This window comes from Nomascus leucogenys, chromosome 10, assembly GCF_006542625.1.
Source record: "Nomascus leucogenys isolate Asia chromosome 10, Asia_NLE_v1, whole genome shotgun sequence".
In the NCBI taxonomy this organism is placed as follows: Eukaryota; Metazoa; Chordata; class Mammalia; order Primates; family Hylobatidae; genus Nomascus; species Nomascus leucogenys.
In genome coordinates this window covers 6,765,797-6,792,594 of record NC_044390.1, presented here as the reverse complement: position 1 = coordinate 6,792,594, position 26,798 = coordinate 6,765,797, and the positions used below count along the sequence as shown (strand labels likewise).

General features: G+C 39.5%; 2 protein-coding genes across 10 annotated transcripts in view; one reads left to right on the top strand and one right to left on the bottom strand.

The window, feature by feature from the left end:
- The window catches only part of APAF1 (apoptotic peptidase activating factor 1), a 94,997-nt gene extending 69,121 nt beyond the window's left edge, over positions 1 to 25,876 (top strand). The window contains exons 21-27 of one of the 3 annotated variants that reach the window (XM_003259706.3): positions 2,804 to 2,920; positions 5,876 to 6,001; positions 13,659 to 13,778; positions 14,102 to 14,227; positions 15,875 to 16,000; positions 17,633 to 17,776; positions 22,877 to 25,876. In XM_003259706.3, the coding sequence (XP_003259754.2) occupies positions 2,804 to 2,920; positions 5,876 to 6,001; positions 13,659 to 13,778; positions 14,102 to 14,227; positions 15,875 to 16,000; positions 17,633 to 17,776; positions 22,877 to 23,023 (906 nt within the window). In that variant the 3' untranslated portion in view covers positions 23,024 to 25,876. The remainder of the gene's footprint in view (positions 1 to 2,803; positions 2,921 to 5,875; positions 6,002 to 13,658; positions 13,779 to 14,101; positions 14,228 to 15,874; positions 16,001 to 17,632; positions 17,777 to 22,876) is intronic. The other 2 variants (XM_030819787.1, XM_003259709.4) reach the window with 2 other exon arrangements.
- The window catches only part of ANKS1B (ankyrin repeat and sterile alpha motif domain containing 1B), a 1,250,661-nt gene continuing 1,248,809 nt past the window's right edge, over positions 24,947 to 26,798 (bottom strand). For 6 of the 7 annotated variants that reach the window (XM_030819772.1, XM_030819762.1, XM_030819774.1 and 3 more), the window contains one exon: positions 24,947 to 26,077. In XM_030819772.1, coding sequence (XP_030675632.1) covers positions 26,003 to 26,077 — 75 coding nt within the window. In that variant the 3' untranslated portion in view covers positions 24,947 to 26,002. The remainder of the gene's footprint in view (positions 26,078 to 26,798) is intronic. The other variant, XM_030819768.1, reaches the window with a different exon arrangement.

The following is a 26,798-nucleotide window of genomic DNA, read 5'->3' as shown; positions in this document are numbered from 1 at the left end:
GAAGTGGTGATAGCGTTGTAGATAGTGGCAGCAAGAGAAAGCAGATGCCTCATGGAAGATCAAAACACAAGAGGCTATCTATATGTTGGTCAGCCCAAGCAGAACAGCAGAGTATGGACCATTGAAGGAGGTGTCAGCATGTGGAGCTGACAGCATGTGACTGTGACTTGTGGCTGAGGTGGTAAGAGCAAGCAGCCAGATAAGAAGGGCAGGAGGTGGCATGGCTTTTATGTGAACTGGTGGGACATTCTCCCTTGCCCGGAGGATTCCCTGAGACATAGGATTGAGAAGGACAGAAACCCTTTCATAGTGAGGGCTAATTTTCTTTCTTTTGTTTTTCTTTTGAGACAGTCTCTCTCTGTTGCCTAGGCTGGAGTGCAGTGGCACGATCTTGGTTCACTGCAACCTCCGCCTCCTGTGTTCAAGAGATTCCTCATGCCTCAGCCTCCTGAGTAGTAGCTGGGACTACAGGTGTGTGCTACCACGCATGGCTAAATTTTGTAATTTTAGTAGAGACAGGCTTTTGCCATGTTGGCCTGGGTGGTCTTGAACACCTGACCTCAAGTGATCCACCCACCTCGGCCTCCCAAAGAGCTGGGATTATAGATGTGAGCCACCGTGCCCGGCCTAAGGTTTTTTATTTATTTTTATTTATTTATTTATTTATTTTTTTTTTTTATTTTTAGTAGAGATGGAACTATTTTCTCATAGTATATTTAGGGCCTTTCATTAGCTCTTTAAGAGCACGAATATAGCTTGAGTTAACTTTTTCCATATGGGTTTTAGAAGTGCTTTATTAACTTCTAGGGAAAGGTTTTGGCAGTGATAACATAATCTTATGCCATCTTTTCGTTTGATTTTTCTTGATTTGCTTATTGAAAGATAGGGAGCATGAATGTGTGTGAGAGAGTGAAATGAGATAGTGATGTCAAGCTAGAGAGGAGAGAGAGGAGCAGAATAGAGAAGACGAGAGTAATAGAGCACGTGTGTAAGGTCTGAGAGGAAGCAAATGATTGAGACAGATGGACAGAGGGTAGGACAGAGTTTAATGAGTTGTAATTCAAAAAATTTTTTTTTGTAGGGATGGGGGCATCTCGCTATGTTGACCAGGCTGGTCTCGAACTGCTGGCCTCAAGCACTCCTCCTGCCTCAGCCTCCCAGAATGCTGGGATTACAGGCAAGAGCTGCCATGCCCAGCTCAAATCTTAACAAGTTGTAAAGCTGTAGAGCTCAGCTTGTTGTAGTGGAGAGAATAGTGACTTTTCACTAAGGAGACCTAAGTGTAAGTTCAGACTTCTTTATCAACTAGTTCTGTGATGTTGAATAAATTGTATCACCTCTTTGAGCCTCAGTTTGTAAGGTCCTTTTCATCTTTACAGTCTCTGAGCTAGTTACAGGGTCAAAGTAGAATCCAGATTCAGGAGTAGATACTGGGAGTAAATTGCCTGGTATGTGGTAACTTCTTGTTTACTGTGGGTGTCAAAATCGCTGTAAGTCACCTCTGAATATGGCTTGCTTTGATTTTACAGGTTTTACTATTGTCCTCAATATGCTGATTAGGAGCTCCTAATGCACAGTACTTCTGGGGTGAATTGGGATATGGAATTCAATGTGAATTTCTCATTAACTGTTTTTTAGAAAGCTGATTCTTCCACTTGGGATATTTCTACTCCAGTTTTCTTGACAAATTTAGTGTCCTCATGCTTGTATTTCCTTTATTAAATTTGTGCAACCTTTCTTTAATGACTGTTGTAACCGTGAGACTTAAAAAGTCATCTGTCTATAAAGGTATCATTCTATGTCAGTGGTTGTGGGAGAGTTTAGAGGATAAACTTAAATAGTTTCATTTAAGTGAATAAAACATTTTTTAGTTACTACTTAAAGAGCTCTTGAAATTAATTTTTGAGAGAAGGAAGATGTTCAGCTCTTCGTAGTTCAGTTTTCATTTTGAATATCTAATAGATCAAAATGCGCTAGGTAAAATAATGTTAAGGAAAAGCTACCTGTGATTGATTCTCTGTAATCTTTGTACCAGAAACAAAGATGACTGCTTATTTCATGTTGAAAAATAATTCAAGAGTTTTAGTTTATGACACTAAGAGAGAGGTATCTGAATTGATTTAAGCTTGAGAAATATTTTCCCAGGTCACATGTTTTAGATGAGTGATAAGGCATTATAATTCATGGGATTTAAGCATTGGTACAGATTATGAAATTAGGTAATCTTTGTTTAAGCATTGTAAATCCAGCTACGCAAATTATGCTTATGAGTTCTTCTCCATTGTCCTCACTGCCCTGGCTCCAAGAGAAAGAATCTTAATTTACACTGTTTTGTGAGTGATTTGGAGGATATAAGCCCCATTTTAATTTGTCTTTTTATGTCTGTCCCAGTCTTGTTTGACCAACAGCTTTGAAATGTAGCAGAAAAGTGTATTTTAACAAACGATAGCCCTATTAAAAGTGGGCTTTGTGAAGAAATGGAAAACAGGGTGTGGAGCTAGCTGTGGGATTACAAATCAGACAGATGTGTCTCAGGAGGCGGGCACAGCAGCTGCTTTTTAAACCTTGGAATGCTCGTTTTATTTTATGAAAATGTATTTGAACCACCAAAGTGGAATGAAATGAAAGTGTGAAGTGCTAAATGCAGCTGCTAAGACTAGGATATGGCTTTGTTGTTCCCCTGAGAGCTCTTGTTGGTTATTTTCTGTGTTTTATTTTGTTTTTTTTCAATTGAAGCCTCTGTTCTGAAGAACAAAAACTGCTCTTACAGCCTAATAACTGATTTTGCCTCATTTTTCATTAGCTCATTAATGGAAAAACAGGTCAGATTAATTATCTGACTGAAGCTCAAGTTAGCTGCTGTTGCTTAAGTCCACATCTTCAGTACATTGCATTTGGAGACGAAAATGGAGCCATTGAGGTATTCAGTGCTAGTCTTCAGAATCTTTCTGTACAGAATTAATTAAAACTAATTATATGTCTGGCATTGTGCACTTCTATTTTTATTTATTTTTATTTTTGAAATGGGGTCTTGCTGTGTCACCCATGCTGAGTGCAGTGACATGATCACAGCTGGCTGCAGCCTTGACCTTCTAAGCTCAAGTGATTTTCCCACTTAAGCCTCCTGAGTAGCTGGGACTACAGGTGTGCGTCACCATGCCCGACTAATTTTTTTTTTTTTGTAGAGATGGGGTCCCCTATGTTGCCCAGGCTGGTCTCCAACTCCTGGGTTTAAGCGATTGTCCTGCCTCAGCCTCCCAAAGTGTTGGGATTATAGGCATGGGAGCCGCTGTACCTGGCTGTTGTATACTTTTTTTTTTTGAGACAGGATCTCACCTCGTTGCCCAGGCTGGAGTGCAGTGGCACAATCTTGGCTAACTGCAGCCTTTGCCTCCAAGGCTCAAGCAATCCTCCCACCACAGCCTTCTGAGTAACTGGGACTTCAGGTATGCACCACCATACCTAGCTAATTTTTCTGTTTTTGTAGAGATGGAGGTTTCACCAGTGTTGCCCAGGCTGGCCTTAAACTCTTGGGCTCAAGTGATCTACCCATCTTGGCCTCCCAGAGTGTTGGGATTACAGGCATGAGCCACCACATCCAGCCTATTGTACACTTTTATACTAAATAAATCTTTCTGTGATCTGTTAGTCATTGTTCTGTTAAACTAACAATCATCTTATCCAGTTGGCTGTATATTTTTCAGATTTCCTTTATTACTGTTTCTCATGCTTTTTGTCTTTTTATGTCCCTTATTCTCTACTTAGTTGTTTGGCTGTTCTCCACATATATAAAATACTATCTATCAAGATTTCGCTAACTATGCAAAGAGCATTTTTTTCTCCTCTTCTTAGAAGCCCAGCCATGTGGGGTATAAGTTGTTTCCATTTCGGTACTGATAAGGCTCATGGGGAATATGGGTGCAGGGCTGCCTGTGCTTGCCTGTTCCACCAATCCTTGCTGTTCTACTTTTGGTGGCAGAAGAACCTCAGTTCACCACCTGAAATCCTTAATTTATCTAACAAGACCAAATAGGTAAAAATAGAAACACTTTGCAAGGCAAAAATGTAGTATAATAAAAGGCATTTTGGGTAAAAATATTGTTGTCTTTATCACAAGTGAAATTCATCACAAAAGCACATTTTCTCTAGCTTTATAATGGTTTTTCAAAAACATCGGTTCCTTCTCTCACTTTTTCTCACCAGGTGTCTGGGAATTATTTTTTAACCAATTACTTATGGCACTGGCCACAGTTATTTACTTTGGATTCATTTTCATAAGGAATTACACAAATATTCTCTAGTCCATATGACCCCACAGAGAAGAGACTATATGCTTAGACACAAAGTGAAGAAGGAAGCATCTACACAGTGATCTCAATACTCTTACATATTTGCCATGGCCCTTGTGTCATGGATTGAGAGTTCAGGCTTTGTTTTCTCTTTATTATTGTGAAAAATTTATTTATCATTTGTTAAGATGTGTACTATTCTGGGATAAAGTACATCATGGATATGTATTTCTTAAGCAAGGGATAATTGTATGTTTACAGGTGAACCTTAGACTTCATCTCAGGCTCATCTCTCAAACTGTTGTGTATTATTATTTATTCTTAAAGAGTCCTTGGTTTCCCTTTTCTCTTTACCTTGATGCCAAGTCAGTACCACATTCTTTTCCTTTTTACCATCTATCTTAAAATAAGTCTTTTAGATAGTTTAAAAATAAACTCACAACACACATATGTGCTTCATCCACATCGTTAGTTCCCTCAAAGTCATCAAATAATATAAATAATACATAATGAACCATGTGAAATTACCAGTATTTACCTACAAAGTGGCAGTTTCATATGGTGTAGCCTCATATCATCAAATAATAGCAACTACCATTTATTAACTGTTTACTGTGCCAGATGCCCTCACTGAGTTCTTATAACATCCTGGATGTTCAGTGTTGTTATGCTCGTTTTAAAGATGTCTAAAATCTTATTTCCACAATTTTCATAAAATCAGTAAGTGGCAGAGCTAGGATTCAAACCTAGATCTCTGAGGCTATGTGCTCAACTGCTATGCTATCCTGCCCTTGCCTCATAGGGTTTGTGAGATCGTTCATCCTGCTCATGTAGGAAGGTTCCCATTCACACAATTCCCCTTTGTTTTCAAGGGGTTTTTCTTCCAGACATGTGGGTTAGGTTTGAGTTTCTGGTGTCTCCTGCTTTAGCGTCATCTGTATTTTCCTTAGGCTTTCTTGAGTACGTTTTAATTTGGTCAACGAAACATATTTCCTCTCTTTTTGTTTTTTTGGTATGAGTTCATTTGAAAGCCTTTTTTTTTTTTTTTTGACATAGTCATTATCTTTTGGATTTGTTACTACTTTTATTTGGAGTATTATTAGTCTTTGGCCCTCTTAAGTATTCTCATTGCACTGCCCGCCAGCCTTCTCATATTCTGTCTCCCTCATCTTCTTTTATCTTTCCTTGTTTGTGTTGTTTTATGAATAATTTGCCTTCTCATCCAGGACTTACTTTCTTCTCTCTTATCCATCTTAAATGTCTTTTTTTTTTTTTTTGGAAGGCAAGCCCAGACAGCCACTTGTTTGATGAAGTGGGTAGTTGAGTACTCAGAAGGACCACTGGTTCCTACTGCTGTCTGATGATTGCAGTGAGTGTTTTATTTTAGGGTGCAATATGTTTGCATGTATGCATACATAGTGTGCATATATATAAATGTGACATTCGTTTGTTTTTAACTAGGCTGGAAGCACCAGATGGAAATTCTGTACCCTGTAGTCTAATTTTAGTTTAATATCTTTGGGGCGTAATGCCTATGTGTTGCTTAGTTTCTTCATATTAATTTTCTGTGTTTTTCTGCTTTGAAGATTTTAGAACTTGTAAACAATAGAATCTTCCAGTCCAGGATTCGGCACAAGACAACTGTATGGCACATCGAGTTCACGGCCGATGAGAAGACTCTTATTTCAAGTTCTGATGATTCTGAAATTCAGGTGAGAGGGAGGATGAACTCTTAACATATTTAATGCTGATTCTAGCAAAGGAACACTATGATTATGCCTAAAATCTGGTGTATATTTTAAACACATTACTTTGGGCATACATTCAGATTATGCACATGGGCTTAGATGAAACCTATGGGTGTTTCATATTTTTCTGTGGGTGAGGCAGACAGTTTATCTTAGAACCCTCTGTTGGAAGGTTGTTTATTTTGAAAATGAAGGGTTTGTTTGCATTTTCTTGCCTGTCTTGGTATTTGGATTTGTATCAGTAAGTATACTTTTTGCCACATTTATGTAATTTCTCTTTATTTTTCTTTACAGTAGTAAAATCCAATGGAAATCATTTCGTTCTTTCCTTTTAAGAACAAAATGTTTATTACAGGAATGAAATTCTGTGAAAAGAGAATGGTTTGACATAATAAAGAATTGTGGATATGGAGGCCTAAACTTATATTCTTTTAAAATTTACTTGATTATTAAAGTCCCAATGCACATTATTTTAAAATTCAAATAGTATTACAAGACTTATTATGAAAAATAGACCCCTTTCCCCCATTTCTCATTCTCCAGAGGCACCACTTTTAGCTGTTAGATGTTTCTTTTGGTATTACCTTCATGCCTCTGTATGGCATGCTTATAGTGCTCTTCTTGATTTTCCCATTTGAGAAGTTATCTACCGAATTCCCTACAGGACGATGTCGCTTTTTTTCCTCCTTCCACCTGTCCTGCCTTCAGCTTATGTGCATGCACACGTTCACAGACACTCATTTATCAATCCATTTATCCCAATTATAACGAAATTTTGTTTAGATCCTTTCTGTTACTATGATACTGTGTACTAAGGGTACTGTGAATGCGTTTTAGGAAAATTTGACCTTTGGGTGTAGTTGGAAATTATTTTACACTAAAACTTTGAAGACATTGCTCCATTTTCTTCCAAGTTCCACAGTTCATGTTGAAAAGTCTGAAGCCATTTTGCTGCCTAATCTTTCTCTCTGGAAGATTTTAGGATCTTCATTTTATCCCCAGAATTTTGAAATTTCCTGATGATACACTGTGGTGTTAGTTTTTATTCATTGTTTTGGACATTCAGTCTTCCTTTTCAATTTGGAAACCTATGATTTTCAATTCGTGGAAGTTGAATTATTTCTTTGATTCTTTCCTTTTTATTCCAGTTTGCTTTCTCTTTTTGTAACACCCATTATTCAGATGTTAGATCTCCTGGACTGATAATCTAGTTTTCTTTTTCCACATTTCATCTTTCTGTACTGTGCTTTATGTTTTTTTCTTTATTTTATTTTTTTTTGAGATGGAGTCTCACTCTGTTGCCCAGGCTGGAGTGCAGTGGCGCGATCTTGGCTCACTGTAACCTCTGCCTCCTGGGTTCAAGCAATTCTCCTGGCTCAGCCTCCTGAGTAGCTGGGATTACAGCCATATGCCACCATGCCAGGCTAATTTTTTGTGTTTTTTTAGTAGAGATGAGATTTCACCATGCTGGCCAGGCTGGTCTCAAACTCCTGACCTCGTGATCTGCCCGCCTTGGCCTCCCAAAGTGCTGGGATTACAGGCATGAGCCCCCGCACCTGGCCTACTGTGCTCTATTTTCTGGGAGTTTTCCTCAGTTTTGCCTTCCAGCCATTTTATTGAGTTTTTCATTTCTACTAGTATATTTCTAATGCGTTAAATTCTTATTTTGTAGATAGAATATTTTATCTCTTTGAGGAGATATACACACAGGTAAATATATATATAATATATATAGAAATTACACACACACACACACACACACACAATTTTTTTTGTTTTTTTTTGAGACGGAGTTTCACTCTTGTTGCCCAGGCTGGAGTGCAATGGTGCGACCTTGGCTCGCCGCAACCTCTGCTTCCTGGGTTCAAGCGATTCTCTTGCCTCAGCCTCCTGAGTATCTGGGATTACAGGCATGCACAACCACACCCGGCTAATTTTTGTAAATTTAGTAGAGAATGGGGTTTCTTCATGTTGGTCAGGCTGGTCTTGAACTCTGGACCTCAGGTGATTCACCCACCTTGGCCTCCCAATGTGCTGGGATTACAGGCATGAGCCACTGTGCCTGGCTTATATATATAATTTTTTCCCCCATAAATTTTTGTTTTGCTGCATAGTTGCTGTTCCCTCCAAGTTGCTTTTTTGTGTTTGGTTGTTTTGACCTCCTATTTTGAAGGCCTCCTTAGCTCTCAGTGGTCATTAGCTACCAGAGATGTGTACTAAACAACTGGTTGAAAGCTCTGTGTGTTGACTGAGATCTTCTCTAAAGTTTCCTGAAAGAGGAAACTTTGTTATGAGTATCTTCGGGTCCTTTGTCTTGGTCTCCTCAGATTCCTAGAGAGGAATTTTCTGGTCTTTTGCCTGGAGGATAAACCTGGCTGGCAGGTTCTCAGAGCTAAGGTGGGGAAGAGAACAGGAAGTATTAATAGATGTTGGATCTCAACATTTAGTATGCACACCTTCCCTTGATCCCTCATTCTCAGAATTGTAATTCTACCCTCTGTTGTGCTGGTGCCTTTAAATTCAGAGATTCTTCTTTCTAGTTTGCTGTCACTGTCTGTCTACTTTCTTCCTTTTTTTCCCATAGTAACTTTGGGATTCAACAGCAATTCTTTTCTTTACTTTTTCTTTTTTTTTTTTTTTGAGACAGTCTTGCTCTATTGCCTAGGCTGGAGTGCAGTGGTGCAATCTCGGCTCACTGAAACCTCCACCTCCGAGGTTCAAGTGATTCTCCTGCCTCAGCCTCCTGAGTAGCTGGGATTACAGGCACCTGCCACCACATGCAGCTAATTTTTTTGTATTTTTAGTAGAGACAGGGTTTCACCATGTTGGCCAGGCTGGTCTTGAACTCCTGATCTCAAGTGATCTCACCTTGGCCTCCCAAAGTGCTGGGATTACAGGTGTAAGCCACCGTGCCCGGCCTTCTTTTTTATATGAAATCAAGTTTCCTAAACTGCTTGGAGGAGTGGGGAAGTCCAGCATTTCTAGCTTCACAGCTCTGCAGCTCCTTCTCTTATTTTCACGAGGCATTAAAAATATGGCCTTACTGGGTGCAACGGCTCACACCTTTAATCCCAACAGTTTGGGAGTCTGAGGTGGGAGGATTGCTTGAGGCCAGGAGTTAGAGACCAGCCTGGGCAACATAGCGAGACCCCATCTCTACAAAACAAAATAAATAAGCCAGGTGTGGTAGTGCATGCCTATAATCCCAGCTACTCAGGAGGCTGAGGTTGGAGGATCGCTTGAGCCTAGGAGGTCCTGGCTGGAGTGAGCTATGATCATGCTACTGCACTCCAGCCTGGGCAACAGAGCAAGTCCCCATCTCAAATATATAATGGCCTTGTTCTTAGGAGATCTCTTTGCTCCATCTCCTTCCCTCACAGTTATTTCGACCTTCTCTTTCCTTCGTTGCCCTTATCCTTGTTCTACTCCATTTGGATTAAATTCCTTGTGGTTTCTCCTCATTGTAGGGTTGTTCTGGTTAATTTTGAGAGCTCACAAGGCTCACGCTGCTCCAGTCCTCCCAGACTGTACCCAGCCCCCTCACACTCAGTGTCTGCTGCTCTTCTCTAGTTGTTCCATTGCACTTTCTGGTGAACACTGTGTGGCTGTCTTAGGATTCTCTGCCTCCTAATTCCTAATACTTATATTCTTAGCCCCACCCTCATTTCTTCCTTTGGGTATACTTAGTGCCTTCCATTTTTGAGCATTTGGGGAGTTCAAAATGCCTATTTTGTTGCTTTAGACTTTTTCTTTTCTTTTCTTTTTTTTTTTTTTGAGACAGTCTTGCTCTGTTGCCAGGCTGGAGTGCAGTGGCATGATCTTGGCTCACTGCAGCCTCTGCCTCCTGGGTTCAAGCGATTCCCCTGCCTCAGCCTCCTGAGTAGCTGGGACTACAGGCGCGTGCCACCATGCCTGGATAATTTTTTTTTTTTTTTGTATTTTTTTTAGTAGAGATGGGGTTTCACCATGTTGGCCAGGATGGTCTCGATCTCTTGACCTTGTGATCCTCCCGCCTCAGTCTCCCAAAGTGCTGGGATTACAGGCGTGAGCCACCGTGCCTGGCCGCTTTTGACTTTTTATAATGCCTTTATAAAGGATTCTGTTTTCTTGACTTTGCTGAGTCAGTTACCATTCTCTTGCTTTCCAGCCTCCCACATTTTGTTGCTGTTATCTCCTTTCTCATTCTTTTGACCTTGCCATTTTAGTAGGGCTTTAGAAGTGAAGGAGATAATGCATATGTTCAATGGAAGTTATTATATTCTTTTATTTAGTATATATGTTAATTGTGGTGAGAATATTTAATTGTATTGTTAAAAACTGTTTTGGGAAAAAGATCTTTTAATGCTGTGTCTGTGTGAGTCCTAGGAAGCAGGATGATTGGAATGAAATTTGGCTTCAGTACAGAAACTTATTTGTTATCGGCTCCCATGACACTGGTGTTCTAGCTGTAAAACTCAGTGTAATAGTCACCTTTCTTCCTCTCCAGATGTCTTTGGAATGGGTAAAACTAAAAACTACATCTGATGAAGTTCTTTTGAGACATCGTATGCTATGTAGTCTTTCTATCAAAAGTTAAATTCGTAAGGTTTTTATGACCAGCTTGACGATTTCAGGTATTCTCAGCTAGGGGGAAGAATAATTTCTAGAAATATTTTTAGGAAAGGAGTTAGATTATATTTAGAAATATGAGTTAAGTAGTTGTGTTTCTTCCTCTTTTTCTGTTCTACTCAGAATACTTTTTACATTTACAGTGTTTTAAATGTAACAAAACTCTATAGATATTTTCAAGAAATGACTGGTTGGGTTTTGTTTTCATTTTTTAAAGTTTTTGTAAATGATGAAGTGGAGGTTTGTTTTAATCATCTTTGTATCCCCAAAGCCTGGAATCCAGTAAGGGTTCTGTAGATCTTTGCTGAGCTGAAGTTATTGCCAAAGTTTGAAGAATCAACTCACCTGATTATAGCCCTTAAGATTGTGAAAATTGAGGTCTACTTTGGTAGTTTTTGATCCTTTACCTTGAGGTAAATCAAGGCCAAGTATTACCCATGCTTACATGAGCCAGTATATAAGACTATGTTAGTTCTTGCTGGTATGAAAAGTTTCCGGTCAGGCATGGTGGCTCACGCCTGTAATCCCAGCACTTTGGGAGGCCGAGGCGGGCGGATCACGAGGTCAGGAGATCGAGACCATCCTGGCTAGCACAGTGAAACCCGTCCCTACTAAAAAATACAAAAAAATTAGCCAGGCGTGGTGGCGGGCACCTGTAGTCCCAGCTACTCGGGAGGCTGAGGCAGGAGAATGGCATGAACCCGGGAGGCAAAGCTTGCAGTGAGCTGAGATCCCGCCACTATACTCCAGCCTGGGCGACAGAGCAAGACTCTGTCTCAAAAAAAAAAAAGAAAAAAAAAGTTTCCTTAACATTTCTACAATTTAAATTTTATTCATATAGTTGAAAAAATTCTACAAGTATATATACATTGCAAAAATAGTCAATGATAGAGACATCCCCAAACTCAACTTTTACATTTGACTAATGGTGGTGGAAGTTTAGTGATATTAAGGTTATTCAGTTATCACAGTATGTTTCCGTGCAACAACAACAACAACAAAAAATCACTCATCATCATTGCCTAGTCAGAAACCTTCTGTAACAAAAGCTGCAAAGGCTATTCTTAATCTGCCCTCAGAGGTTGTCAAATTCTTTGTTATATCTGCTCAGGAAGGCTGTCTGAGTTCTTGATGCAGAGGGCAGAAGTAAGATACTAAGTTAGAAATGAACATTGAATCAGGCAAAGCTAGAATAGGCAGTGTCTGTAAACTAGGAGGAGCTGTTCAGCATAGCCATTGATCCTCCAGTCCAGTAAAGCCCAGAAAGCAGGAGGAGAGAGCCAGGAGTTTCCTGGTAGAAATGGACTAAGGTCTTTTATGCTTAGTCACATGGGGTGCCCTTCTTCTCTGGTATGATTTGGGAAGCCAGAAATGCCTCCATTTCTTCCCCTTCCCCCAGCATATCTCATTGGGTTCTTAAAATATGAAAATTACTAATTCATTCTCTTTAGAATTACTCTCACTTCCAGTTCATCTTCTAAAGTTCTCTTGCTTGCATACAAGACCCCGTGCTCCTGATAGCCTGCTTCTGTGAATGATCATTCTGAGGCAGAAGATGAGAGATCTTAAAGCCAGGGCTTGGTGGGGAGGGTGACTGCTAAATGTGGTGGAAAAAGAAGTAAAAAAAAGGGGAATAAGAGATGTCATTTATTTTAAGATTTTGCCTAGGTCTGATTAAAGATATTTCTGCTGTTTAACATTGGCCAATAAAAAGCTAGACTCAGAATGTTACTTATGTGCATACCTGTAGTGGTGGCTGCTTTTTCTTTATCTTTTTATTCTTTTGGAGCTGGCCTGTTTTCCCATACCTCAGAATTTTAGCTTCATCAGGCCCATGGGGCTGTTTCTTTGGATACCTTCCCAACCTTTTTTCTCTTCTGTTTCTTCTGCGTCTCCTATGCTCTAGTCAGATGGAATCATGAGCAGGTCCCTTTTCACATTTCCCTGCTCCTGTACTTTAACTCCAACATTTATTCCCTTTGAAGAACCCTTCTCAGTTTGTGAATCACACTTTCAACCCATTCCTCAAGCCTACTTTGAATGTGCTGTCTCCACCAAATTTTCTGTAAGGAATTACTTTTTTTGAGTTTCACAGAACTTTTATCTCTATCATTGTATCTTCTATCGTAGGACTTTTTGGGTTTGTTGTTGTATTTCTCATTTTCTTTGCTAAACTCTTAAGTTTCTTTATGCTAGATCCTTGTTTGATTCCTATTTGCCTTGCATATAGGTACTAAATAGACATTTGTTCAATAAGTTAATTTGAAGTCAAGTATTAATAAAGCTCTAAATACAGTTGCTTTGATTTAGTAATTAAGAGATGTCCTTTACATAGACATAGCATAAAAATAAACTTCTGTGTACCTCTGTGTCTCAGATACGTTTGTATACATATTTTGTGCTAGTTACTCATGTTATTTCTCCCCCTTCCACCCCTTTCCTTATGTCTGAGGAGCTCCTCCTGAAGCTCCACGTGAAAAACAATGCCTTCTTACTTCCGTCATTTTGAGGATTGTGTTGGAGGATAGCTGAGGTATTTGAAGCTTGGAAACTCCATGTTCTGTTTTGAAGCTGCTTTGATCAACTGACCTTCCCAGGCCAGCTTCAGTGGGGCCAGGATCTGTAGACTTCCCCAGCTTGTAGGTTCAGAAATCTGTGACTATGTAATTAGGATAATTTTCTCAGGAAAATTTAATCAGATGGTGAGCTCACTGGCATATATATATTTTTTTTCTATCTTCTGGTATAATTAACTGTTCTCCAAGCAACTGAAGAAAACAAATTTTATTTGGGAGGAAAAGTATTTTATTTTGCCCCTAGTCAATTTACGTAACCCCAGCTTCTCTCTGTCTGTAGAATGTGGACACCACAGTCTTCTCTGTTATTCTTCTGTGTTTTACTGAAATGCCATGTGAGTAAAAGACTTTAGACAAGAGAATGTACACTCTCTCCACCCCTCCAATGAGATAGGATTGGGGGAGGATTATAACAGACTTATTTCTTTGATATTCAGGTATGGAATTGGCATTTGGACAAATTTATCTTTCTACGAGCCCATCAGGAAACAGTGAAAGACTTTAGACTCTTGAAAAATTCAAGACTGCTTTCTTGGTCATTTGATGGAACAGTGAAGGTAATTTAAAGTATAAATTTGTTTTTTTGAAAAAGTATTCTCATATTGCAATGATTATATTGAGACAGCCAAAAGCCACTGTGAGGCTAATTACTTAATTAAAAATTTTTTATTTTTCTCATGCTTGTTTTCTGTTCATTGCAGTCACCTACATCTGCTGTGTTTTAATGAGCATTTATACTGTTAGTCACATTTAAAGTAAAGGGGTCAGAACAGCCAGTGTATTAAAACTCTTGTTTTATAGACCTGTCTTGTAGCTGATTATGCTTTTTAATATAAAATGTTCTTAAAAGTGTCAACCTCCAAGTGTTTTTTTTTTTAAGGTATGGAATATTGTTACTGGAAATAAAGAAAAAGACTTTGTCTGTCACCAGGGTACAGTACTTTCTTGTGACATTTCTCATGATGCTACCAAGTTTTCGTCTACCTCTGCTGACAAGACTGCAAAGGTAGGTCAATCAATTGAAACCATGCATAAAACTTTGGTAGTGGTTATGTATAATGAGTTCAAATAATATATGCAACAGGACATAACAGTTGCTCTCTACATGTCTGTCTCATATTTTGTGATCTTTTGGAGGATGCCCATTGGCATTTAGTTGGTATCAAATGAATGAAATGAAATACATTGAGGACTTCTGATTTCTCCCTTATGGATTACTTTTTGTCTATAACTAATCAAATGCAACCTCTACTGCATATTGTAGGCAATAAAAATCATTGAAAGGGATTTACATTTAATTATACACTGACAATACAATTTTAATATAATTAATGTAATATAATTGACATGTGTCTAAAATCACATTCTGGTGAATGATGCTGCTTGGTGGGGGACCTCAAGTACTCCCTTCTCTCCTTTTTTCTCCTTCTACCAATCTTTCCAAACTATAAACCTTGGAATTGTCAGGGCTGTATCCTGTCTTTTGTGCTCTGTTGATGACTCTTTAGTGCATCTTAGAGTTATCTTCTCCTCCTTGTCACCACCCTGAAGAGCATGCTTTCCTCCTCCTCCACTGGTGGACTGTCCCAGCATCCTGCCTCTGATCTGCACCTCTTCCACTTTATCTTCCATACCACTGCCTGTGTCCCTTGTTGAAACACCTGTTACCTAATGGTTTATAGGCCAACTACTTAGCTCATCACCATCTTTTTCTGCTGTATTGTTTCCTCTGTGCCAGCCTATTTTCCAACTTCATCTTTTTGTGCATGATGCTAACTTTGGTTTGATAAACGTTCTACTCTTTTACCTTGAAGCATTATGACTCATCCTTCTAGACCTAGATTTGATGGCAGCTCTTTTGAAGCGTTTCCTGACCCTAAAGCAAGGTTAGCTGCTCTACCTCCAGTGTTTCTATTACATTTTATTCATTTGTTAGAACATTTACTTCATACAACTGTTCACTAACTGTTTGTGAGCCTGTCTTCATGACTAAACTATAAACTTTTCAAGGATAGTGGCTGTAGCTAGTTTATCTTAGTTCCACTAGTTCTTAGCTCACAGGGCTTGGAACTTGGTAGTTCTCAGTATGTGGTTGCTAAATGATGTTGACAAAACCATGAGACAATATTCAAAGGAAAAAAAACCCAGCATTTGGCTGCCAAGAAGTAGGCTAGTATAGTGACTAACCTTTAAAGATTACTTGTCACATGCTAGTAATTTCACTCTATAATCTCATTTAACCTTCACATCATAGGTACAATTGTCCTCATTTTACAGATGCAGTGTCTGAAGCTATAGACGCTTATATGAGTTATCCTAGTCACAAGAATCTAGTGAACAGTGGAGCTAGGACTCATATTCAGGTCTGCTTCACTCCACAGACTGCTCTTAGCTGATTCAGTGTTCTTCTTTCTAGGTCTAAAGTAAGGAAGGAGTGACATTGATCCTGGAGCTGAATTTAACTTGAGTAAATAAAGGGAAACTCAGAAAGATTAACAAGGTTGCATGCTGGAACTTGGGCATCTCATGAAAGTTTATGAATTGCCAGTTACTAGAATGTCCATGTGATTGAATTTATGGCTGAATAGCAATCAAGGCCGATGCTTATTTTGAGTGTATGTAGCATTGCTAAACAATCCTAATTGCCTTCCAGATCTGGAGTTTTGATCTCCTTTTGCCACTTCATGAATTGAGGGGCCACAACGGCTGTGTGCGCTGCTCTGCCTTCTCTGTGGACAGTACCCTGCTGGCAACGGGAGATGACAATGGAGAAATCAGGGTAGGCTGTTTGCTGACATGAGAGCACTGCTCTTCTTGTAGCTTGGGCTAGCACTCTTCACAGTGGGGACCTTTGTTCACCGGCCAGGGAAGCATAGTCCTGAAGTTGTGGTTGGATGAGGCATTCTTTTTGTTTCTTGTGCACATTGTATTCACAGCTGCACTCCACTGCAGAAGCGGATTCATTTCAGAGTTAGAGTGAAGCATTCCCTGTATATGTGAGGAAGCAAGTGCTCTAGTCATTTGTAGTTCATTCTCTGCCATTAGCTTGAGAATGATTCATCTTAATTCTTGGACTTGAACCAAAGGTTGTTTTTGATAGCAGAATTTGAGGAAAATAATTTTGTAAATTATGGTCTGGATTATAAATGAATTGCAAATTCTGCTGTTTTCTGTGCTGAAAGAAAAGATCTCTTTAGCACTATACCCATTTGATAGCCATTTCCAGTGTGGTTTGTTGCAGTCCCCTGTGGACTGCCTGCCTGTTAAACAGTGCAGAGGTTCACGTTTCCGTCACTGGGGGGCAGCGAAGGGCTCCTAATTGAGTGAGAGTCTGCATGATAGGCCAGGTTTTATTACCCTGCAGTGCTTAAGATACACATACAAACCATGCCAATTTTATTTAGAAAACAATCTTTTTTTTTAGATATATAATTTTGACTTTTAGAAAACAATCTTTTTAGGAGGCTTAGAATGTTGTTCTCTTTGTGTCTGTGGAAATATAGTACCATATGGAAAGTACTGCATGCTGAAAGATTAGAAATTATGGAAAAGGAGTCAGTTGATTTAGTTGTGTCAGACGAATTGGGGAGCTGATTGGAAAAGTTTGGGCATTGGGATGACTACTTTAGTAACCAGTATATATGAGGAAGGTGGGGTTTTCCCCCTTTCATTACAAAGGAGGATTTAAAACTCCAGGAACAGGTATATAGTACGGAAGACTAGGAGAGTATACAGTTTGCAGGAATAGAGGTGTTATCAGATGGGCTTTCCAGGGAAATTAAGATTCTTCTGCTTGAGGACTAAGTAACCAACCTTCTCTCTACCAGTCACATAAATGTGCGTCAGCCGAAGTGGCAGGGCTGCTTTGGAAATGTTCATTTTGCTCTGAGTTCGCATCTTTGGATGAAAGTGCTCCTTTACCAGTTATGAGGTGGTGTTTCATTTTTCAACCACTGCAGGAAAAGGTTGTCTCCCTTAAAATTGTGTTATTTTAAAAATTTTTGTTGGTACATTAAAAAAATTTTTTTCTCCCTGATTATTCAGAATATAGGAAAGTTACTGATTTTTGTATGTATATGTACTATCTTACTGAACTCTTTCTAAAGAGTTTTTCCATTTGGTTCTCTTGGATTTTCTAGGGAGAGATTTGCAAATGATTATTTTCTTTTACCATTTATGCCTCTGTTTCTTTTTCTTATTCTGGTGTACCTTTATTTGAAAAATTAGAGCACTGCTTATATATTAAATGCCACTGGAAATAAATGGCAATATTAGCATCTGTCATAGGGTTGTTTATAATAAAGTCTAGTAAAATAATTTTAGAATACATATATATGGACATATATATGTTTTAAAACCAGAGAAGCTTCTGGATAACTCTGTTAATGAATTGTGTATCATGTTTACGTAGATATGGAATGTCTCAAACGGTGAGCTTCTTCATTTGTGTGCTCCGCTTTCAGAAGAAGGAGCTGCTACCCATGGAGGCTGGGTGACTGACCTTTGCTTTTCTCCAGATGGCAAAATGCTTATCTCTGCTGGAGGATATATTAAGGTAAGAGCTCCCCAAGAACTGTGAAAGAAAATAATAGCCTATATTATACTTTCCAAGCTATTTTCACTTCCTGTTTCTCAGTTGGGCCTTTTACAACCCAGCAGAGTAAAAAGGCTGCTACTCCGGAGGCAAAGGTGGGAGGATTGCTCGAGTCTGTGAGGTCAAGGCTGCTTTGAGCCATGATTGCACCACTGCATTCCACCCTGGGTGACAGAGCAAAACCCTTTCTCAAAAAAAAAAAAAAAAAAAAAAAAAAAAAAATCTGGCGGTAAAATGAGTTTAGTAACCAAAAAAAAGAACAGAAAAAAATATTGAAAACAAAAAAGAACCAGAAAAAACTTTACAAAATAATTAAAAGCCAGGCACGGTGGCTCACGCCTGTAATCCTAGCACTTTGGGAGGCCAAGGCGGGCAGATCACCTGAAGTCAGGAGTTTGAGACCAGCCTGGCCGACGTGGTGAAACCCTATCTCTACTAAAAATACAAAAAATAGCCGGGCATGGTGGCGCGCGCCTATAATCCCAGCTACTTGGGAGGCTGAGGCAGGAGAATCGCTTGAACCCAGGAGGCGAAGGTTACAGTGAGCCGAGATCACACCATTGCACTCCAGCCTAGGCAACAAGAGCAAAACTCTGTCTCAAAAAATAAAATAAATAAATAAATTAAAAAAATAATTAAAAAGGAAAAAAAAGAAAAAAAAAGGCAGTTACTTTTATCCCCATTTTGTAGTGATGAAACTGAGATCCACAAGACTACTTTCCTCAGATCTTGGGGAAGCTTTGGTGACAGTGGCAGGGATGCCCTCAGTCCAGAGCTGTTATACTGCCTCATGCTAAACTTGGGGCATTAGAATGACTAGCAAGTTGGGTGTTTAACGTAGTTCTGTTTTCCATGTCATTCACAATTAACTATGTTGGTTGAAAATCTTTAAAAAAACATATTTTTGAAATTTCTTCAGCAATAATAATAGCAGCAGTATATTGCTTTATAGTTTACAAAACGCTTCACTCCCCTCATCTTACTAGCCAGCTTTTTGAGGCTTAAATTTCATTCTTGGTTTACAGATGAGGAAAATGATTTTCTATTGAGGTTATAACTTTCCTAAAGTTACATAATTAGTGCCAGCTGTGGTGACTCACACCTGTAATCCCAGCACTTTGGGAGGCCAAGGTGGGCAGATCACTTGAGGTCAGAAGTTAAGACCAGCCTGGCCAACATGGCAAAACCCCATCTCTGCTAAAAATCCAAAAATTAGCTGGGTTTTGTGGTGGGCACCTGTAGTCCCAGCTACTTGGGAGGCTGAGAGGTGAGACTCACTTGAACTCCGGGGGGAGCGGAGGTTGTGGTGAGCTAAGATCACACCACTGTACTCCAGCCTGGGCAACAGAGCGAGACTATCTCAAAAACAAACAAAAAAACCAAAAATAAAGTTACATAATTAGTAAATAGAAAAGCCAGGACTCAAACCCAGGTCTCTGCCTCTGTTTTCTCTAGCTAATTGGCTTTTTAAAACTTACTAGTGATTGAGGCCGCGATTTGAATGTGTTGTGGTGCTTCAGGGTCATATTTTTGGTGTTTTTTTGATGCATCTTTTATCTATCCACTCAAAAAGACTGTGCTGAATGTCCAGTGTGTGCTAAGCTACTGCTGTGTGGCACAATGTTTATGGCTTGGTTCCTGCCTTTCAGCAGCTTACAGTCTATGGGGGAAGCAGGTGGTAAACCAATAAAGTCCCTAAAGTTTAGAAGGAGTCTGGGACGTGCTTTCATGAGGGAGGTGGAAGCACAAAGGAGAGGAGTGACCAGACCAACCTCAGAGAGTTAGCAAAGGCTTCACCTGGAGGGGAATGCTTGAAGTGAGTCTTTTGAATAGCAGTTTACTTGTAAAAGTGGTAGAAGATGATACTCTATATCAGTGGTCCCCAACCTTTTTGGCACTAGGGACTGGTTTCCTTGGAAGACAATTTTTCCACAGATGGGGTGGTGGTAGGAAGTGGGTGGCGGGGTATGGTTTCAGGATTAAACTGTTCCACCTCAGATCATCAGCATTAGATTCTCGTAAGGAGTGCGCAGGCTAGATCCCTCGCATGTGCAGTTCACAGTAGGGCTCCTGCTCCTGTGAGAAACTAATGCCACCACTGATCTGTCAGGAAGAGAAGCTCAGGTGGTAATGTTCACTCACCAGCCGCTCACCTCCTGCTCTGCCGATGGGTTCCTAAAAGGCCACAGACCAGTACCGGTCCATGGCCCAGGGACTGGGGACTCCTCTATATTGGGCTGATCACTTGGACATTCTGGAAGCTTTTTCATTTAAAATTGATTCCTAATAAGATCTTATGATACTGTTATTTCTTACTGAAAACATTCAAGTGTAGGAGATGATTCTCATTAATTGTCTAAGGCAAGATAAGTGTTTGGAAATATTTGAATGACTGGTGTTTTGGTTACATGAGACCCACACGGCTGCAATTTTACCACCATAAGAATCTAACTTATAAAAAAGATAAATTAGAGGACAGTTTTTAGCTTTATGAAAGGATGTACTAAGGGGTACAAAAATACAGATAAACAACAGGAGTAATTTCTAGTATTTGATAGTACAGTAGGGAAATTATAGTTAACAATTTATTGTATATTTCAAAATAGCTAGAAGAATTATAATGTTCCCAACACAAAGAAAAGATAAATGTTTGAGGTGATGGATATCCCAGTTATCCTAATTTGATCATTACACATTGTATCACATGTACCCCCAAAATATGTACAACGATTATATATCAGTAAAAATTTTTTTTAGAAAAGAAAGGATGTATGTTATCCCTTCACAAGGTTTCATTGAAAACACAATTCTGTTTACAAAATGTTGCATTAACCTACATCTTTATTCAGTTATTAGGAGATCCTGAGAAATAACCACCAATTGTTCTCCTTTAGTGTAGAGATAAACTGGAACTCAGTCTGCTCTGGGGATGATGCTTAGAGGAGAGTCATTGCTGTCTGTGTTGGAAGCTGGGGAGTCTTTGGCTATATTAGCTGCTGACAAATTTAACTACTCAGCTTTGACACCAAGTTTCTAGAGACCACATCATTTGATTCTCTGGCCTCCACAGAACGCCATCACATAATTGAGAGTCTGGCTTATAAGATGTTACAAAGATCAGTGACCATATTTGCAGAGTTCTTGGGGAACCTTGAAATAAAGCAGCAGAATAGGTTTACATACTATAGATGTTATGTCTTAAGGGTGAAAGAACTTCTAGCCTATGTATTTAGTTTGTATATTTAAATGACAATCAGGCTGCCTTTGCCTTCTGGTTTCATTACTAGCTTATTCAACTGATTATGATATAGCCCAGCCTGCATCTACCCAGCATGTTAATGAGACTATCCAAAAGCACAGAGCAAATTAAAAGTAAAAAGGAACAGCTGCTGTAGTGTCCAAGAAAATAGGCCTTTTGAGCCTGTTTACTTTAGAATCCAAGCTGTATAAATTGAGTGCCAGTAAGATAAAGTAGGTATCCAGAAGCTTAAAAAGTTCTTAACTTCCAAATTATTCCTATTTATAAGTGAAAAAATAATTTAGCTGTTTACCTGCATTATGCCACAGAGTACACACTGAATGACAAGAAATTCACGTTAATTCATGTGCGTGAAGGGAAAGCTGATCTGAAGTATGGAATACATGGTGATAAATGGTGGTGTGCCATGACTTGGTGGCAGCAGAGTGTAATGGTCAGGAGAGTGGGCTTTAGCCTTGAGATAGGCTGCCTGAGTTCAAAGCCTGCCTCTGCCACTCATTAGCTTTGTGACCTTGCACAAGATTGTTTAACTTCTGTGCCTTGATTTTCTTACTGTAAATTGATGTAATGATAATACCTAACTCATTTCAGAGATTTCCCATATACCCCTTTCCCCCACAAACACATAGCCTCTCCCATTATGAGCATCCCCCCACCAGAGATGTGGGTTTGTTACAATTGATGGATCCACATTGACACATCATTATCACCCACAGCCCATAGTTAGGGTTTGTTCTTGGTGCTGTACATTTTTTGGGTAGTTGAACTAAGTGATCTCTAAGAGCCTTAGTGACTGAAAACAAATGAATCTCAGGTTGGTGGAATGTGCTTGATTACATTGTTATTTTACAAAGCAAACTTGTGAGTTCTGGAAAATCCCAAGTTAGTGCATGCTGGTTCAGTGAGGTTTACCAAAGTCCATTGAGTATACTTTTAGCAGTTAGTATTACTAATAGTGGACATGCTTAGTTGACCCACTCACATGGGAAAGACAGAATGCTAGGTACTGCCATAGGCACAAAGGTGGGTGACACTATTATCGTGTTCATAATACTCAAGATCATGGTGAGCTTGAGGCCTTTTCAGAATAAGTTTACGTGTATTGTCTCTTGCGCCCATTTTAGCTGTGAGATTGATGGGCAAACTTTATGATTCCCATTTGTTAAATGAATATAAATATTATAAGCAAATTCAGTGATTGGGAAGGAAAGGAAGGACTTGGCTAGAGCCCTTGCTACGGTTTGAGATGTTCAGTATTTGTTTAGTAAATAAATAATATAGATTATTTTATAAAGAAACTTGGTCAAGGGTTCTTGCATCACACCTGGGAAAAGGGAAGATTCAGTAGAGAGAACATTGCTTCCTGCAGCCCATATTATGAATAGTTTGAGTCTCTGTCAGAATACTAGTCTGTGTCTGCAAAGGGGCATTTGAGTGAAGAGAGGGGCAATCTTCTGCCCATTTTCCTGAGAAGGACATGCAGACAAGAGAGTTGAGTCCGGCCACTGCCGTAATGGACTCTGTAGCTTCCTGTCTGCAGCTCTCAAGCAGGCTGCGTGTTTCTCCAGCACAACTCACGGTTGGAGCTAGGTGTAGGCAGAGCAGTGAGGCCATCACCAGTGTTCATCAGGAAAAGGCTGACCAGGTTGAATAGTATATTCAGCATTAAATCAGAGACATTTTCCTCCTGTTTGCTTGAGTTCGGTTGGGGGGAGGAGATAGGGCACAGGATCTGCTGGCACTATAAATTGTCACACAGTGTAATTACCAATCTAATGAGAATTTTATTTTTCTCTGAACAGTGGTGGAACGTTGTCACTGGGGAATCCTCACAGACCTTCTACACGAATGGAACCAATCTTAAGAAAATACATGTGTCCCCTGACTTCAAAACGTATGTGACTGTGGATAATCTTGGTATTTTATATATTTTACAGACTTTAGAATAAAATAGTTAAGCATTAATGTAGTTGAACTTTTTAAATTTTTGAATTGGAAAAAAATTCTAATGAAACTCTGACATCAACTTTTTATAAAGCTCTGAATTGTTTTGCAGTATTGCATTCATTACAAAAGTGTTTGTGGTTGGATGAATAATATTAATGTAGCTTTTTCCCAAATGAACATACCTTTAATCTTGTTTTTCATGATCATCATTAACAGTTTGTCCTTAGGATGCAAATGAAAATGTGAATACATACCTTGTTGTACTGTTGGTAAAATTCTGTCTTGATGCATTCAAAATGGTTGACATAATTAATGAGAAGAATTTGGAGGAAATTGGTATTTTAATACTGTCTGTATTTATTACTGTTATGCAGGCTGTGCCTCAGGGTAGCAGTGGCCTGCTTTTTGAACCACACTTACCCCAAGGGGGTTTTGTTCTCCTAAATGCAATCTTAGTTTTTTTGCACTCTTTAAATTTGCTTTAAAAATATTGTGTCTGTGTGCATAGTCTGCAGCATTTCCTTTAATTGACTCAATAAGTGAGTCTTGGATTTAGCAGGCCCCCCCACCCCCCGCCTTTTTTTTTTTTGAGACGGAGTCTTGCTCTGTTGCCAGGCTGGAGTGCAGTGGCGTGATCTCGGCTCACCACAACCGCTGCCTCCTGGGTTCAAGCAGTTCTCCTGCCTCAGACTCCCGAGTAGCTGGGACTACAGGCGTGCACACACGCCAAGCTAATTTTTGTATTTTTAGTAGAGATGGGGTTTCACTATGTTGGCCAGGATGGTCTCGATCTCTTGACCTCATGATCTACCCACCTTGGCCTCCCAAAGTGCTGAGATTACAGGCGTGAGCCACCATGCCTGGCCAGGCCCCTTCTCTTTTAATGGAGACAGGGTCTTGCACTATCACCCAGGCTGGAGTACAGTGGCATAATCATACCTCATTGCAGCCTCAAACTCCTGGGTTCAAGCAGTCCTCCTGCCTCAGCCTCCCAAGTAGCTGAGACTACAGGCACGAGCCACCACACCCAGCTAATTTTTAAATTTTCTTGTAGAGACAGGGTCTCACTATGTTGTCTAGCCTGGTCTTGAACTCTTGGCCTCAAGTAATCCTCCTGCCTCAGCCTCCCAAAGTGTTGGGATTGCAGATGTGAGCCACTGGCCTGGCCTTCAGCAGTTCTTTTTGTGAAGTAAAACTTGTATGTTGGAAAGAGTAGATTTTATTGGTCTACCCTTTTCTCACAGGTCTAGCTGCTGGCAGCCCTGTGCCATATCTGGACTCTAGTTGTCAGTATCTGAGTTGGACACTATTCCTGCTCCCTCTGGTTTCTTACATATCAGACTTCTTGAATGAACCTGATCTTTCCTAATCCTCACTTTTTTCTTCTTTAAAAAGCAGTTTCTTCACTGCTAAACGTTAGTCATTGAGGTGGGGCCAATTTTAATCATAAGCCTTAATAAGATTTTTCTAAGAAATGTGAAATAAAAGTAATTCCATTTACTTTTAGATGAATGGCATTGTGAATGCCATTCTTTTAGTGAATTTCAAGAGAATTCTCTGGTTTTCTGTGTAGTTCCAGACGAGTCACTGTAACTCTAGAAGATTAACCTTCCAACCAACCTATTTTCCTTTCCCTTCTCTCTCTCCCCCTCCTTTCCTTCCTTCTTTCCTTTCTCTTCTTTTATCTCCAAGGTTAATCAGGAAAAATAGCTTTTGACAGGGGAAAAAACTCAATAACTAGCTATTTTTGACCTCCTGATCAGGAACTTTAGTTGAAGTGTAACTCTAAAGAAACATTTTCTCTGAAATATATTATTAAGGGCAATGGAGATAAATTAATAGTAGACATGGTTCCCAGAAAATATAATCAAAATTCAAATTTTTTTTGTTTCTGTAACTGGAACTAAATCAAATGATTACTAGTGTTAATAGTAGATAACTTGTTTTTATTGTTGGTGCATATTAGTATAACTGTGGGGTAGGTCGGGGAGAGGGTAAGGGAATAGATCACTCAGATGTATTTTAGATAAGCTATTTAGCCTTTGATGGAACCATAAATACAGTGAATACAATCTTTTGCATTGTTAAGGAGGTTTTTTGTTTTTAAATGGTGGGTCGAGGAGCTAGTTTACAGGCTTACTGTGATTTAAGCAAATGTGAAAAGTGAAACCTTAATTTTATCAAAAGAAATTTCTGTAAATGGTATGTCTCCTTAGAATACCCAAATCATAATTTTATTTGTACACACTGTTTAGGGGCTCATCTCATGTAGGCAGAGTATAAAGTATTACCTTTCGGAATTAAAAGCCACTGACTGTTAAAGTATAACAACACACATCAGTTTTTAAAAAGCCTTGAATGGCCCTTGTCTTAAAAAGAAATTAAGAGCCAGGTGCGGTGGCACGTGCCTGTAATCCCAGCCCCTCGGGAGGCTAAGACAGGAGGATTCGTTGAGCCCTGGAGTTTGAGTGCAGCCTGGGTGACATAGCAAGACCCTGTCTTAAAAGAAAAATGGGAAGAAAGACAAGGTGATATGAAGAAAGAAGAGATACCTAATATAACGGAGCTGCAAATTTCATGGCAGTTCATGCACTTGGTCAAGAGGAGGATTTTGTTTTGTAGTTTGCAGATGAGCATTTTTAAAGCATTTTCCCTTGCTGTATTTTTTTGTATTATAAATTACATTGGACTTCATATATATAATTTTTTTTTTACATTATATGTCTCTTGTATGTTTTGAAACTCTTGTATTTATGATATAGCTTATATGATTTTTTTGCCTTGGTATACATTTTAAAATAGGAATTTAAAAAATTTTTGTAAAAATAAAATTCACAAAATTGTTTTGAAAAACATTTTTGGATTGTTTCATTCTTTGCTTGTCATTTATCTGTTGATTAGACCACTAAAGTGAAAGATTCAAGCTAAATCCATCAACCTTTCTATCTAGGCGTTATCAGCTATATGTAAATTCAATTCTATCAAAATTTTCTGAGTGCCTCCTCAGTGTGTCTCTCTGATGGTTCCTGCCCGGTGTGGCTGGCATGAAGAAGATCCTGTAAAAAAGAGAATTCATTGATTTATTCACTGAGTTTGTTCATGCATTTGTTTAATAAATATTGAGATGTACCATGTGCCTGGCATTGTTGTAGGTATTGGGAATACAGGATTGAGCAAAACAAAATTCTTGCTCTACTGCAGTTAAGGGTCAGGGAGAGGCAGAAAAAGTAAATAAGTAAAGTCTATAGTGAATTCGGTGGTATGTACAAGTGGAGGGGAAGGGGTTACAGTTTTAGATGGACTGGCTCTTTCAGAAGCTGACACTTGTACAGACCTGAACGATGTGAGGAAGTGAGCTATGCATCTGCCGGGAAACCATTCTGAAGGGTACCGTAGCTGCAGACTCCAGTGGGATGGCTTGGTGTATTCTGGGAGCAGCCAGACGGCCCATGTGGCTGGAGAAGGGTGAGTGGGAGGAGTCTTAACAGGAGAGGCGGAGAGGAATTAGGGTAGCACCGGAGGCTGCCTCTTAGGCCACAGTAAGGACTTCACTTTTGACTCTGGGAGCCAGTGCAGGAGTTTTGAGCAGTGGAGTGGTCTGATTTAAGCTTTAACGAATCACCCAGGCAGTGGGAATCAACTGAAAGGGGAACCAGTAAGAAGCTTTTGTAATCATCCGGACAAAATGAAGGTGGGCCAGACTAGCGTGGCAGCAGCAGAGCTTGTGACAAGTTGGATTCTGGACACATTTTGAAGATAAGAGTTAATAGGATTTGC